The sequence below is a fragment of the Arvicola amphibius genome, chromosome 17, assembly GCF_903992535.2.
Source record: "Arvicola amphibius chromosome 17, mArvAmp1.2, whole genome shotgun sequence".
Classification (NCBI taxonomy): Eukaryota; Metazoa; Chordata; class Mammalia; order Rodentia; family Cricetidae; genus Arvicola; species Arvicola amphibius.
In genome coordinates this window covers 36,776,837-36,791,467 of record NC_052063.2, presented here as the reverse complement: position 1 = coordinate 36,791,467, position 14,631 = coordinate 36,776,837, and the positions used below count along the sequence as shown (strand labels likewise).

General features: G+C 35.8%; 1 protein-coding gene across 2 annotated transcripts in view; it reads right to left on the bottom strand.

The window, feature by feature from the left end:
- The window catches only part of Usp15 (ubiquitin specific peptidase 15), a 93,901-nt gene that overhangs the window by 32,496 nt on the left and 46,774 nt on the right, over positions 1-14,631 (bottom strand). The window contains exons 7-8 of one of the 2 annotated variants that reach the window (XM_038314670.1): positions 13,827-13,913; positions 7,120-7,264 (exon numbers count right to left, since the gene is read on the bottom strand). In XM_038314670.1, coding sequence (XP_038170598.1) covers positions 7,120-7,264; positions 13,827-13,913 — 232 coding nt within the window. The remainder of the gene's footprint in view (positions 1-7,119; positions 7,265-13,826; positions 13,914-14,631) is intronic. The other variant, XM_038314671.1, reaches the window with a different exon arrangement.

Here is a 14,631-nt window from a genome sequence, read left to right as displayed (position 1 = left end):
GATATTTTTTCTCAGCTGATAAAGTAACTAGTAAAACAATTAGTTTATTTTCTTGGTTGCTTTGCCCTCTTCTCAGTTGACCTTTGCTCATTTTTCTCTAGATGAATTTAGTAAATTTGTTTCATGTGCCATATAAGTAAACATTGCTTGGAAAAAAACTCAAATTTAACAAATTAATGTCATTCTAAATTAGTGCTACATGATCCCAAATAAGTCCCCAATCACGCCCTTCTAATCCTCTGAGAATGATGCTGTTTTTTTTGGAGATAAAATAATTCATTACAAAAATCTAGACAATATTTGTATTCACAATTCTTTTTTCTCCTACCAAACCTAAGTGCCTTTCCTCAATAAAAATACTGTAGGGTTTCTAAAGATGTCTTCTTTAGATGCAACAGCTTCCGTGATTTTAACTACCATCTGCACCATATTTCCTTCTTCCAGTTTAGACTTCTGACTTACACTCTCAAACAAGAATATTTGGCTACTTGTGGTTATTTACTTGTAGTTTTCATAAAGCAAAATGAAACAAGCATCTAAAATTAATTCATAATCTTCTCTCTACCCAAATGTAGCCCCATATTTACCTCTTTTCCACTTCTATAATTCTGTCAGTGTTAATATTTGTTACTTTAATGTAAGAGACAGAAACTAGAAATACTTAGGATTTCTTTTATCCTTCCTTAATTTTGGTGTTCTCTATATCTGAGACGCTATTCCAGGTATAGGGATATAGTGGTAACTAACAGTACCTGTCATTTGTACATGTGTATAGGTGGGTGAGCTAGGAATAGGAGAAGAGAGCTGAACAAAAGCCGCTTAAATACAAATAGCATGCAGCTGGTCCTGAGCTGTACTCAGAATGTGAGGAAAGCAGTTACTGTTTTCTATAGGGTGCTCAGGCAAGGGCCTTCTTCCTGGCTGTTAGAGACCTAGTGAAGGAAGATGATCACAGACACAAAGCAGAAGCATGTTTGGTCCAGTGAATCATTACAGATAGAGTAAACTTGATGAAAAATGGTGGGATATAATGCATCAGGCCTACATTATATAGGACTCTGCATGATTTTAAAAACAAACTATGTTGTATGAGTGTATGTGTGTGCGTATGTGCACAACCAGCCACACACACATCAGTGGAGGCCCAAGGTCACCATGGGTATATCCCCAGTTGCTTTCCATCTTATCTTCTGAGACAGAGACTCTCACTGAACTTGGAGCTCCCCTTCAGGATCCAGCACTGGGATTACATGCCCGCCATCTCACTTAGATGCTGGGGAATACCAACTCAAGTCCTCAAGCCTGCATAGCAAACAGTTCACTCAAGGAGCCACCTTCCCTGCGCCCAGGGTGAAGCCAAATGAAAAGGTAGTGTGAACTGTCAGAGGAACGGGAAAGAGTTTCCTTAGATTTAAGGAAACTTTACAGGCAAGATTGAGGGTAGAAGCAAAGAAAACAGCTAAGAAATGAGACTTGGAAGCATGAAACTGTCATTATCTTTGTAACTCACTATGACTATCTACAGCACTCTACACGCACATCTGTCCTCCACACACCTCACTATGACTATCTACAGCACGGTACATCTTAGGGACTTTATAAATGGCCCTATTCCATCTAACTTCAATCCACATCTGCCTATGTCGCACCTACTCTTTGGCCACAGCTCAAATGTGAATGCCTGAGAAGCATGGCACTAGGATATTAAGAGCTATCAGGACTCTTGTTACAAGAGCATTCCATTTCTCCTCCTCATGGTACACATTATAACTCAGGATGGACTTTAGTACTTACCTCCCACTAGACTAGCCACCTGACAGAACAGAAGCGTTTTGCTTGTCACAGTGTAATTAGTACCTACCAGAGTAAAGCATTCTCAACAGGACTTAGATATCTGCAGAGTATTAATAAATGACATCACAGTGTAGCTTACCTGAAATAACTCCTGAGTTTGTTAACTGACCATGCTTATGATTAAATGATTATGTGTAGATATAACTGTCAAGGTAACTGCTATGATGGCTTAAAACAAAAGTGTTATTTTAGGGACCTCCTGTGAACTTTACAGTCTTTCAAGCGTCACGGATATGTGTGCAATGATTACACAATTATGTGAAGACCCTTAACGCCACTGAGCTTTACACTCCATTCTTAAAAAGGTCAAGTTTGTTACATGTAATTTACTGTAACAAAATGGATGGTGCTAACAGAATTTCCTGTCATTTGATTAGCATACTTTTAACAAATTATTTTTATTTTATCCACATGAGTATTTTGCCTACAAGTATACATGTGTACTGGGGAGGCCTCATATTCATGGAGGACAAGAAGAACTAGAGTAAAGGATGACTGTGAGCCTCCACGTAGGTCCTGGGCACCACCTTCTGTAAGACTTAGACCTCTACAGTGCATTTAACTGCTTAGGCATTTCTCCAATTTCTGATTAGAGCACACTTAAAAAACAACAACAACAACAACAAACAAACCCAAAACAAAACAGGTTTTCACAGAATGTTCTGAATAAGAACTCAGCTCAACTTTATTTATCTACCCATGTTATGTAAACATTCCTTGTCTGTCTGTCTGTCTGTCTACCTCAGTCATGTAAACTTCCCTTGTCTCTATTTCCTTACTAATCAAAATACTTAGGTATACCTTATTGACTTCTAGGGAGAAGTTAATAAAATAAAAATGGTATAAAAATAACCTGGAGCACACAGATTACTATTATTTGAAGACCTAAATCAACCTCAGACTGTCTTACTATGGGTTTATTTGAGAGCTAGTAACTTATTTGTAGATATGATTCACTGAGCAGGGATTCTAGTAATTAATTCATTAACCTTTTTCCTGCTCCAAATTTACAGTTTATAAGTCACTGTAAAATACTGATATTATTTTGTAAATGATTTCTACATAAGCTATACATAAATACTGAACTCGATTACGTGTAAAAGCATAATCACAAACTATTTCTTGTTGTAAACAAAAAGGTCTCAACAAGAACAAAGGGAGGGATGGAGGGGGGAGGAGAGAGCCAGGGATTAAAAGAGAAAAAATTATCAACAAGCATAGCCTGAACTAGAATTTAAATGTAACCAGTTAAAAGAAAGTGGCAAAAGACAAAGTATTATGATTTTCACTCTCTCAAGAATTTGCCAATCCAAATCTATAACATTTTTATTATCTGATAATACCAATATGCAATTTAGAATATAGGGCTGATTATGGAAGAGGGGACAGAAAGATTCTAAGAGCAGAGGACTTTGGAATCTGCTGAGAATGTGTCTCTTAGAAATAACAAGGACACCTTAACAACATGGCTGCCTAAATATGACTTGGACAATGACCAACAGACAAGTTGGCACGGCAGCGTGAAATTTCATGGAGCCCCACTCCTAGCTAAAGAGCTCCAGGCAACTAAGGATGCTGAGAGTGGGGAAAGAGTCTTTAGTCAAGGATGAGCTCTCAACCTGTTAGCGCTGAAATCACACACAAACATAACACTGAGTGGACTGAGCAGGTTGTAGTTTTATACTTGTTTACATCCACACACAATTCACTAACAGCAACAAAGAAATACAGGCTGTACTTTAAGAGGGAGTGGGGGTTGCACATAAGAAGGACTGGGAGGAGGAAAGGGGAGAAATGTAACCATAATTTACTTTCAGAAAAAAAGAGAATCTAAGTTTGGAACTTAAATCTTCCTGAAAACCATGCTGACTGATGTTGGAATGCGTTGGTAAAGGAATTCAGCTTAAACCTTTTTATATTAAGCAAATACGTTATATTAACAGAGGAATGCTGGAGCCAGTTTTTGTTCATTTTATTTTTACAGGTACAGATTCTCTAGTTCCCAATATAAATTATAGACTAGGGGCTGGTGAGATGGCCCAGCAAGTGAGAGCACCTGCCGCCAAGCCTGACAGTTCAGCTTGATCCCTGGAATCCATACGGTGCAGGAGAGAATGAATTCTGACGCTATTCTCTAACACACATGTGCACATACACACAAGTTAAAGTGAAAAAATATTTAGAGACAAACTTTTCTTACATTAAAGTAACAAAAAAACCAAGATACTGTAGTTTAATTCTACCGCTAACTGCTGCTAAAAGAGATGTAACCCTTATGGTAGCACTTAGTAAGTAAGGAAGTATATAGTAGTTCTTAAATATCCATGGATACTAAAACCTGTGGAGGCTCAAATCTTTTATATAAAATGGGATTTTGCATGTAACTATGTATTCTCTGGCATACTTTGTAATTTTCCATCCTCATATTACTTATACACAGCAATACAATGCAAATGCTGTTCAGCTCCTTTACACTGCACTGTTTCAGTGCAAAAAAATACATGCTAAATACATATGCAGTAGGCTGATTGGATGCAGAACCCGTGGGTACAGAGAGCTGACTGTACCTGAAAATCAATGCTGGTGTTGTTAGCCCCTGTAATACACAAGTAAGTCTGTATTTTAGAATCTGATGCACTAATTTATGATCCTTAAAACAATGTCTCTATGATCTATAACCATGTATCCTCCTTCTTTTATGACATGAGTTAAGAATAGACAAGACATTTAAGTCTGTTGTCAATTAATAAGAACACTGGTTCTAGAGAAATTTCCTCATTAGCAGAGATAGAAGAACAGACAAGTTACACACTTTCTCCTCAGCTGAGATGAAGACATCTTTTTATGACAAAAAAAAATCCGTTAGTGAAGCCACACACTGCAGGACATTCTTTTAGAGATATATTCCTTCTCCAGCCATAAATATTAAATTCTCACAAGTATACTACAGATACAGTGTTTCCTAAAATCACCTACCTAGGACCACAGGTTCTCCTTCCTCACTGTCCTGTCTCTACAAGAAGAGACACATCATCTCCTTTGCCCAAATAGAAAGGAGGAAAACGTAAAAACAATCCTATCCAGTGTCTGCAAGGTGAGTGCCTCTGATGCAAACAGGATGTCTCTGAGTGCTTAGTCGCTATCACAGGGGCTTCTGTTAATAGTTGCTTTCCAGGTCTGTAGAAGGACCCGAGTAACTGCACTTAGTAATTTGGAAGATTGTTTTTAGGCATTGGTGATCAAGTATGTCACTCACTGCTAAGCATAACTCATTCTCATAAGAAAGTCTAATTTTCACACACTTCTGTAGGTTATTAATAGTTACACCATTTTATATAATGATCACTGTTTTTTAGATTACTGAATTACTGTTAGACGTACATTTTTACATTAAAAATCAGCAGCAGCAGAAATTTTTCAATGTTTGGAAGCTCATTAGTGGGCTTCGACTTTAAAGTTACAAAGAAAAAAATACCTGAGTAAACTCTAAAAAGAACAAAGTAAAGCCCTACCTTTGAGATTCTGCATTTATATTAAAAAGTAAATACAATAATTGGGGCTGGGGACACGGCTCAGTGAAGCACATTGGCTGCTCTTCCAGTCCCATGGGACTCAATGCCCTTTTCTAGTGGGCACCAGGCAGAAACATGGTGCACAGACATACAAGCAGGCAAAACACCAATACTCATAAGAATAAAGAAAGAAAAGACCATGGTTTTTCCCCCTTTCCAGCTTATTTTAGAGAACGTTGTTTTAGAGAAAGTATAGTTTCAGCTACAATAAGAGAAGTATGAAATAATAGCCACTACTTCACACAGTCGCTGCTGAAGTGTTTGGTGAACACTCAAAGTTTACAAACCAGCATCCTCATGGTCAGACTGACTATGTTGAAAGACACAACCAGGAGCTACCAATTAATTGCAATCAGAAGAAGAAAAGAAAAATTAACTAACCCCAATTCTAGTTGAACAGGGCAGTCAGACTTAGATTGACTTAGCAGGTGCAATGGCTTGCCTGTCAACCCAATGCTCATGCAGAGGACTCAGGAAGAGTTTACTAAGCTAGTGAGCCTCTGCTTGACAGATAGGCAATTTCTGAAATGGCCCCACTAAGTCAGAAATTGACTATGTTCCCTGAACCCTCTAGTTCTAAAACTATTCCAACTTTTGGTCTAGATAGTTCAACTAAACTTTAACTGGCCAAGAAGTTATAAAGAGAAGGGTAAATTTATTAGTCAGCTGGATCAATGACAATGTACTTTATAACACTTATCCTTAGTCTAAAAGATTTGTGGGTATTTTCACCAATCCATACTCTGTTCTTTATCTTTGGAGGTTACTTCCTGTGTAGAGGAGACTGAATTTTAAAATATGAACAAAAATACTAGATTTAAAATTAACAATTCACAGAAAAGGCAAAAATGTCATTAAGTTAAAATATCAAAAATAGTCTACCCTACTTTGGGCTTTTAAAAACAGAAATTTTATTTATAAAAAAAGAATTAAGTGTCAGGCAGTGGGAGCACATGCCTTTAACCCCAACACTGGGGAGGCAGAGGTAGGTGGGCCTCTATGAGATTGAGGCCATCCTGGTCTACAGAGTGAGTTTCAGGACACCCATGGCTACACAGTGAAAGCCTGTCTCAGAAAATAAACAAAAAGAGAATGAAGCAATCTGCTCTAATTTATAGATAGTAACTGTCACAGTTACTGCAATATATACTTCCTTCATTGCTTCAGATTAAAGGCATAAATATTTAACAACTATGAAGAATGAATAGAATGCAAGAAAAAGAAAAGTCACATGGAAAGAAATGGGCAAAGAGCAGTAACTAGCTCTTTGAAGCTCGAAGAGAAAGTAGTTAAAGCATGGAGAGGAAAGGAGGGATGAGTTTCTCTATTTTAAATGTTAAGCTGTCATTAAAGCTTTAAGAATTTTTTTTAAAGCAACAGACCTCTACTGCATAAAGGAGAGTTGGACTGTCTGCTTCTCCTTTGGGAAATTAAGTTTCTTGCTTGGAATTATATGTTTCGCATGAGATAACATTTAGTCTGAATATAGCAATGCTACCTTAACTGGGAAGCAGGACGACATCCTACTACCAGCAGCATGAGATCCATGTACACGCCTAAATATCCCATGAATTACAAATTGTCAAAACACAAAGTTCTTCAACATGAAAAAAATAAAGACAGAACAACTCCATCCTTTCTGCAGTCATGAATTCCATGAAGCACACTTTTCACTCTGTTTGGAAAGACCTACCTGAATGGCTGAGTTCATGAAACATGTATTTCCCAAGTTACTTAAGCCACAGAGGCCTGGCTGTTCATTGTTTCTTCCAGGTTCTGAATAATCATAGTTCTTATAAGCAGTATATGATGGGAGACAGTAATTTGAGTTTTTCACACTGGAAGAAAAAAATTATAAAAATGTAGCCAATTGCATCACAATATGGTTACAATAAAGAGTACTTTAAGCATATGCAGGGAATATATGGTTAATCATTAAGGATATTTTGCTAAACACTCAAGTGGAACATCTTGAGACATCACTTTCAAAGTAACCTCCTTAATTAAGGTGTTTTTTTTTTTTTTTTATCCAAGCAACAAAGCACCGTATCAGAAGCCACATTACTTAACAGAACCCACTATTATTCATTCTACCCTGGGTTAACGGGAGCAGCATCATGGCTTGCTCCATCAAAATGAAAACACTCTGATTTTAAACACCATCCGCAGCAATTAATCATCTCATTCAAGTCCCCTTGGAGTCAGTCTGCTATGGTAAGACGGGAAGAGCTGGGCTTCAGTTACAGATGAACACCAAGAGGCCCAAGGCCACTGTGACATCACGTTGAGATGCAGGGAAGATTCTATTTATAGCTTCTAAGCTGGACTAGCAAATTCTAGCACGGAAGTGCAGAGAGCAGCCTCTGATCAGCAATGCAGAAAGGATTGCGTACAAGCAGATCCAGGAATGACTACTCACTCACCTTTGCTTCTATTTGCTGCAATACTCACTTCAACTTTATAAACTCAAAAAACACTCTATCAGTATAATAAATGTTGAAAAAACTCTATAATCTAAAATTTAGGAAATCAGCATAATTTTAGAATTATTATAGGTCATAAGTTAAATCTCTTATTTTTATATAAGATAATTTTATGAAAAGGAGGAATTCTTAATTTTTATGATAGCTTTTTATGAGACTATTTAAGAGATACTTTGCAAGCAGTTCAAAATCATATTTTTCACCCTTTTAATTATTAGGATGAAGCTGGATGCAAATCAAGGTCATAATATAGAAGTAAATGATGATACAAATAAAATGTAGTTTTACAAATAAACACAATAAGTTAGTAACTCCACTAATACTTCCTGGCTATAATTTATTCCTGATATTTAATTTTCTCATAGTTTCAAATATTTTTTGTTACTCTAGACATTATACTCTCACTAGATTATAATGGTTTATATGAATTACAGTACTGCTTATTCTAAAAAAGATTTTAGCAAACATATGTACACCATACCAAACAGACAACAGAAAACAGTAAACCCAAGATTAAACACAGCTGTTAGGTGGCTTGTCAGACAATCAACAGGCCAGAGATCATGGTCAGATCCTTTAACTCACAGTCAGCCTTTGGAGCATTTTCATGGCAATATAGTTTTTTTGTTTGTTTGTTTTTCAAGACAGGGTTTCTCTGTAGCTTTGGAGCCTGCCCTGGAACTAGCTCTTGTAGACCAGGCTGGCCTAGAACTCACAGAGATCTGCCTGCCTCTGCCTGCCTCTGCCTCCCAAGTGCTGGGAAGCACTACTGCCTGGAATCCATATACTAATTTTTAAGAAAGGACAATATCCCAATTCTTGTCCTTAGGATTAGAAACAACTCAGAGTTCGGCCGAGGCACATTCTAGGACAGCTACTTCCTCCTTATAAAGCATAGCTATTTTTGTTTTTATTTAAAAATTTTTTTCTTTACTCACTTTGCAATCTACTTTGTTAGTGAAATTTGTCAACAGACCGTGATTTGAGTTTTATCTCTGGCCCTGAGTGGAGATACAATATTCTAAAATTCCCTAAAGGTAGTGGTTCTCAACCCGTGGGTTGCTGCCCCTTTGACAAACCTCTATCTCCAAAAATATTGACAATTCATAACAGTAGCAAAATCACAGTTATAAAGTAGCAACAAAAATAATTGTATGGCTGGCGTCAGCACAACAGGGTCACATGTAATGGAAGGTGAGAGCCACTGCACAGGGGTTACAGGATTACAAAGCATTGCTGCCCCTTTCCTCCAGAGTCAAGGAGAGTGGGCCTGTCACTTGAAGAGGAAGACTGTGGTCAGGAACACATGCTGAAATGCTTCTCTAATCAGACAGTACTATAGACTCCAGAAGCCCAGCTTTGATGCAGTTGCTTACAGTTCTTCACTGTCAAGCCTGTCCGTTTCCCTGACCTGTCACCGCGCAGCCCGCTCTCCCCAACCCCCGCCCCTGCACACCCACAACTACAGGGCCGCCTCATTTTTTCTGGAAGGATTCCATACCTCTTGCTGCTCATCTGCAGGCCTACCTCCAACTCAGAAAAGCAAGGCTTTCTCTCTTCCCTGCCCAGTTACATCCCCAGCTGAAGCTGAGACTTTCAGCCTGGTTCTCCTCTTGCTTTTCTCTTCCACTCTAACACGATCCCACAAAGCTCCCCTTCAGATTTCTCCTAAGTGTTTTTAATAAGACTATAAATATCTTCAGTGTTTAAAAAGTCATTCCCTCCCTTTTCAACAACAAAAATATCAACTCCCTGATTTTCCAAAAAGAATCCACTCTAAGATTAAATGAAAACATCAAGGCCCAGAGAAATGTAACAACTGCTGGACTTACGACTTTTGTCTTAAACTTAATTATAAAAAAGACAAACAGAACTCAAGTTTCTTCTCTTTTAAATTGCTAGCGGTATAATATATCTCATTTTTATAGTCCTAGTAAGTAAAAACTTACTAAGAACCTGTTGGACTTTAATGTATCATCACTCAGAATGTAATTAAAATCAAGTTCTCCTACACAGTGTTTAAAAAGGTCTGACAGAGGAGAAAAAACAGATACAGCTTGACTGTGAAATCTAAGTAGCTAAAGCAAAATAGCAAAGTACCCTAACTACATACTCATGAGTGCTCCTGTGTATGCATGTGCATGGGTGTCCATACACATGCACATACGCACACACACATATCAAACCAATTAAAGTACACTTACATGCTTATCCCTGAAGTATATGTCAGCTGTCTTTCCTTACATGTAACACAAATAGATACTGAAATTCATTAGTACGAACATGAATGAGAATCAAGGTCTTATGCTAAAAGTAAAACACTGTTTTGATGTTCTAGACTTTTTATTTACTCTGAAATGGGAAAACCTATGTGCAAAGCAGTTTTCTGGTTGTTTTAGAAAATCTGAATCTTTTAAGATGTGTCTATACTTTGGTTTAAATGACGGGATGAGCATAACGCTCACCCAAAGATTAAGACAGTCTACAAGCACAATGATGATACTGAAGACAATGAATTAAAAACCAACGATCCAGCTCTCCTGGTCACTCACATTCCATGTTACGTATTTTAACTGCACAGGAAAGCTCCTCCCGGCAAGGACAGAAGCTATCAGCTACCTGTACACTCAACAGAGCACATGGAAGCCTGAAAAGCTTTCCTAAGGGCCCACGGAAGCTTCTGCTTCTCTTTTTTGCTAATGATTTTGAAAAATAAAATTTACACAAGTATTAGTAGGAATTGTAATACTGTACTGTTTAATACTGTTTGTAAATCCTCTTTAATGGTGATTCTGTAAAAATGGAAAGTTTTATACGCCTTTTATTTAGCTTTCTGATTGACTTTTCATTTAGTATTGATGTCTGACATCACAAACACATATTTAATCATGCTCACATTGCAGTTAATGAAACGTTTTCACCTAGGCCATTTAGCAAAAACAGATGCCAAGTTCTAGAAGACACAAGGTCTACGTTCCTGCTATTACTTCCTCTCATACAGGGCATCATTTTCCTTTCAAAAGAGACTGAGACAAATTTTTAAAAAACACCTACTTTGATATGAAATTAAAACCCAGACAACAGATCATTAAAACAGCTTTAATAGCAATGCTAGTAATATTATGAAATACATAAGGCAGAAAAATAAAGGTAATGAAAACATTAATAGTTTAAAAATTGGCATATTTAAAAAGTACTCATAAATTGTAATTGAGGCAAAAATATTTTATGGCCTAAGAAGTAACATTACTGGAAAGGATAAATAAAATGTATTCTAAAAGTAGATTTTTCACAATATTTCAAATTTTATTAACTTAAACTGAATAATTGTAAGTGTACATTATCATAGTTACAATAACACTATTATTTCTGGAAGTGAAATTTTACTTCTTAGGCTATAATAATTTAAGTCTTGGACTTGTAATTATGTTTCATATAATCTTGTGTATCTACTGTTCTTACTATATAATTAAGTCTACAGTATAACTATAGATTTTAATATACAATTTAATTCTGGAGACTACTTCCGCATACATGAAGTTGAAAACTGCATTACCTAGAAAGGTCACTAACTTGTTGACCTACTTTTATTGAAACTACACTGTTTTCACCTCAAGTATTTGGCTACAACTTATTTCTACAAGTCAAATTGGGAAAAAAAAAACCTTACATAAAATAATTGCTTAAATACATAAAATTCATATTTTAAAAATTAAGGCAACACAAAAAAATTCCTAAATTCTGTTCATTACTCAGAAAGATAAGTCATACACACAACTTACTTCCAAGCTCACAAATGACCACGGTGGAGTTCCTCAGGAAGTAGTTCCGGTCACAATTCCCTAAACAACTTCCCTTTCCCTCAGGAGTTTCTCTTTCCAGAGGTTTTGAGACTAGACTGCACTTTGATATTTTTATTATATAAGGGGAGAACACAAGACAAAGACAGAAAAACAAGAAACCACATATACCAACACAATGACCCCAGTCAAAATACAGTTTGTAGTCAATACCACTTAGACATAATGTTAAAATTGCTTTAAAAATGAGTGTAAGGGCATAATTTACTTATTTTATATTAGATGTGAGAGCCATTTGTAACGTTACAAACATAACACTATCGCCTACAAATAGCAATTTTGATGAATTAAAAACATAAAATATAAACTGGGCTAGAAAATCTATCTTCTCAAGCAGCTCTTCCTGCTGGCACGTACTTCTATGTGGAAGAGAAAGAAATATAGCACCTGGATATTCACACCTTCCATGCTGTGCGACCACACTACAGTACAGTACTAATATAGGGTGTGTATACTTTTCATCAATTAGGAAAAGAAGATATGTTTTAAGTTTGTTGGATCTGAACTGAGAAACTTTTTACTAAAAAAAATGTTACTATTACAGCTACTCAGAAGAAAGCCTTACAAGAATAGATATCATAGTTTAATTTTTTATGGTTGTAACTTACAAAAGCAATTAGTGGGAACTTGACATGCAAATATTTATAGTTAATTCTTTTTATTACCTGGTTGTATTATTTAGTTTTCTGTTACAGGAAATCTCTAACCTCTATGAACTTGATTTTAAAGTGTTCCCCCCCCCATTTCTTTACCTTCTTTTAAATGGTTAATAATAATCTTGATTGAAAGTTCTAAAGAAAAAGCATCCAGAAAAGCTACCCAATCTTTAGGATGCTATTTCTTGGATAACTGTAACATTTTTTCATTGTTTAGAATGCTTTGTGATGGCATCAAATTCTTTTACATGGAAAGATGTTCTGGGTTGTCTGATTCCACTTAACCATATGTGTCTTCTTAGACGAAACTGTGCTGTTTACATTGTGTTTTTGTAGTATGCTAGAGAACTAACCTTTCTCATTATTTTTCTCCTTTAACATTTTCTTAGCTATTATCATACACTTAAAATCCAGACATATCAGAATCACTTTACCATGTTCCTACAGAACATGAGATTTTAACAGGGAAATTAAACTCATAAATGTAGCTACAGCTAGATTTATGATTATTTCCCAAACTGCATTAGTGTTTTCAAGTTTCTGAGTTTATAAATTAGAAGCCATTTGTGAAGTGCACTAACGTGCAAGCCATCTGAACTGTGAAAGTGACACATAACCACAGTGTACACAGATCACACCGTTAGTAAAGAGGGACAATCCATTGGGATAAAGGTTCTCATACAATGGTTGAGCAAATTATAATTAAAATGGTTTTCTTTTTCTTTTTTCCACCAAGATAAAAATGGCATGTTTTGCTAGTGAGATAGCTCAGCAGGTAAAATACTTGGCAGGTAAGTCTGGTGACCTGATTTCAATCTCTGAAACCCACTTAAGGTGGAAGGGGCAGACTGCTAAACGAAACTGCCATTTTTAAGGCAGCAATTTATAGGAAGTTCTTACAGGATGTTATAGAAAGGTCCTATTGAATTAAGTACATTTTCACAAACTACATAATTTTAAATACCATGTTTTATGGGGAAAAGAAACTATTAAGAAAAATTGCTTTTTCTGTAGTATCTGCTCTCCAAATAAGAATCACTGGCACATGCTTTATTATGGGTCAGACTAAGATGACATGTGAGATTTATAGTCCTATGAGCTTGTGTTGCAACCAAGTCCTATAAAAAATTTCAATAAATAGAATCTGAATTTTAGAATAGAAAATGCTCAAAGTTCTTTATTTTTCGGCTAATACATACTATTCTGTATTAAGTCAAGTAGTTTTTAAAATCTGTTTTATTTCTTGTGAAGTGACTCGTGAAAGAACTGACCAGTAATTTAAGAGAAAGCAAATTTTGATTCATGAAGACTTTTATCCTAAATTTTAGATAAAAGAGATCTTTTTGCAACCATAATAGGGCTAACCAATTAAAGAAATAGTTTTTAAGATTCAGTGCTTACTTTCTGTTGTTGATGTTGTTATAATTATTTGATAGAGATGAAGGAGAGATCTTTGGTAAAGCTGAAAAATTGGATGCACCTGGGGACCTTTGAAAATATGAAAATGTCAAATTAGATAAAAAATGAATTACGAAATTATGAAATAAAGAAAAGAAACATGACAATGTTTGTAGTAAATGAATGCTGGAAAACATTTTATGGACAAAATAATTATATATAATTTGGTTTTTAATTTTCAATATATTTTTCCTTTCAAGTACAATTGGCACAAAAGGGAACTTTCAAATAAAATTTATGAAATTATAAAATTTGCTATTATTCTTATAAATCTATAACTCAATATATCCATTCCTGAGGGTAACAATTACTAACATTTTACAATTACTTTCTGTATGTTTAATGGGATGAGGCTACTTTTCTTCCTTAGTAGGTACCAGGGTATTGTAATTATACACAGTACTGACACAGGGCTCAGAGAATGTTAACCATTCATAAATCTTGAAGTCAGTGCAGGGAAAGAACAAAAGAAAATTCCAAACATAATCCTACAAAACAGTATTTGGCCAAAAATATCTCTGGAAAAACTGAAGAATTTATATGACTATATGATACACACTTCATTAATTCAGCATCATTTGGGGGCGGGGGAATCTCCACGAGGACTGGCTTTTAGATAGTAAACATATGCTAAAGGCTGATAGAAAAATCAATAAATCTATTGTGAAGAAATAATTAAAGTACATATAGGTGTCTGGAAGATTCAATTCTCATGAGTTGTGTAAACATTACATTGCCTATGGACTAT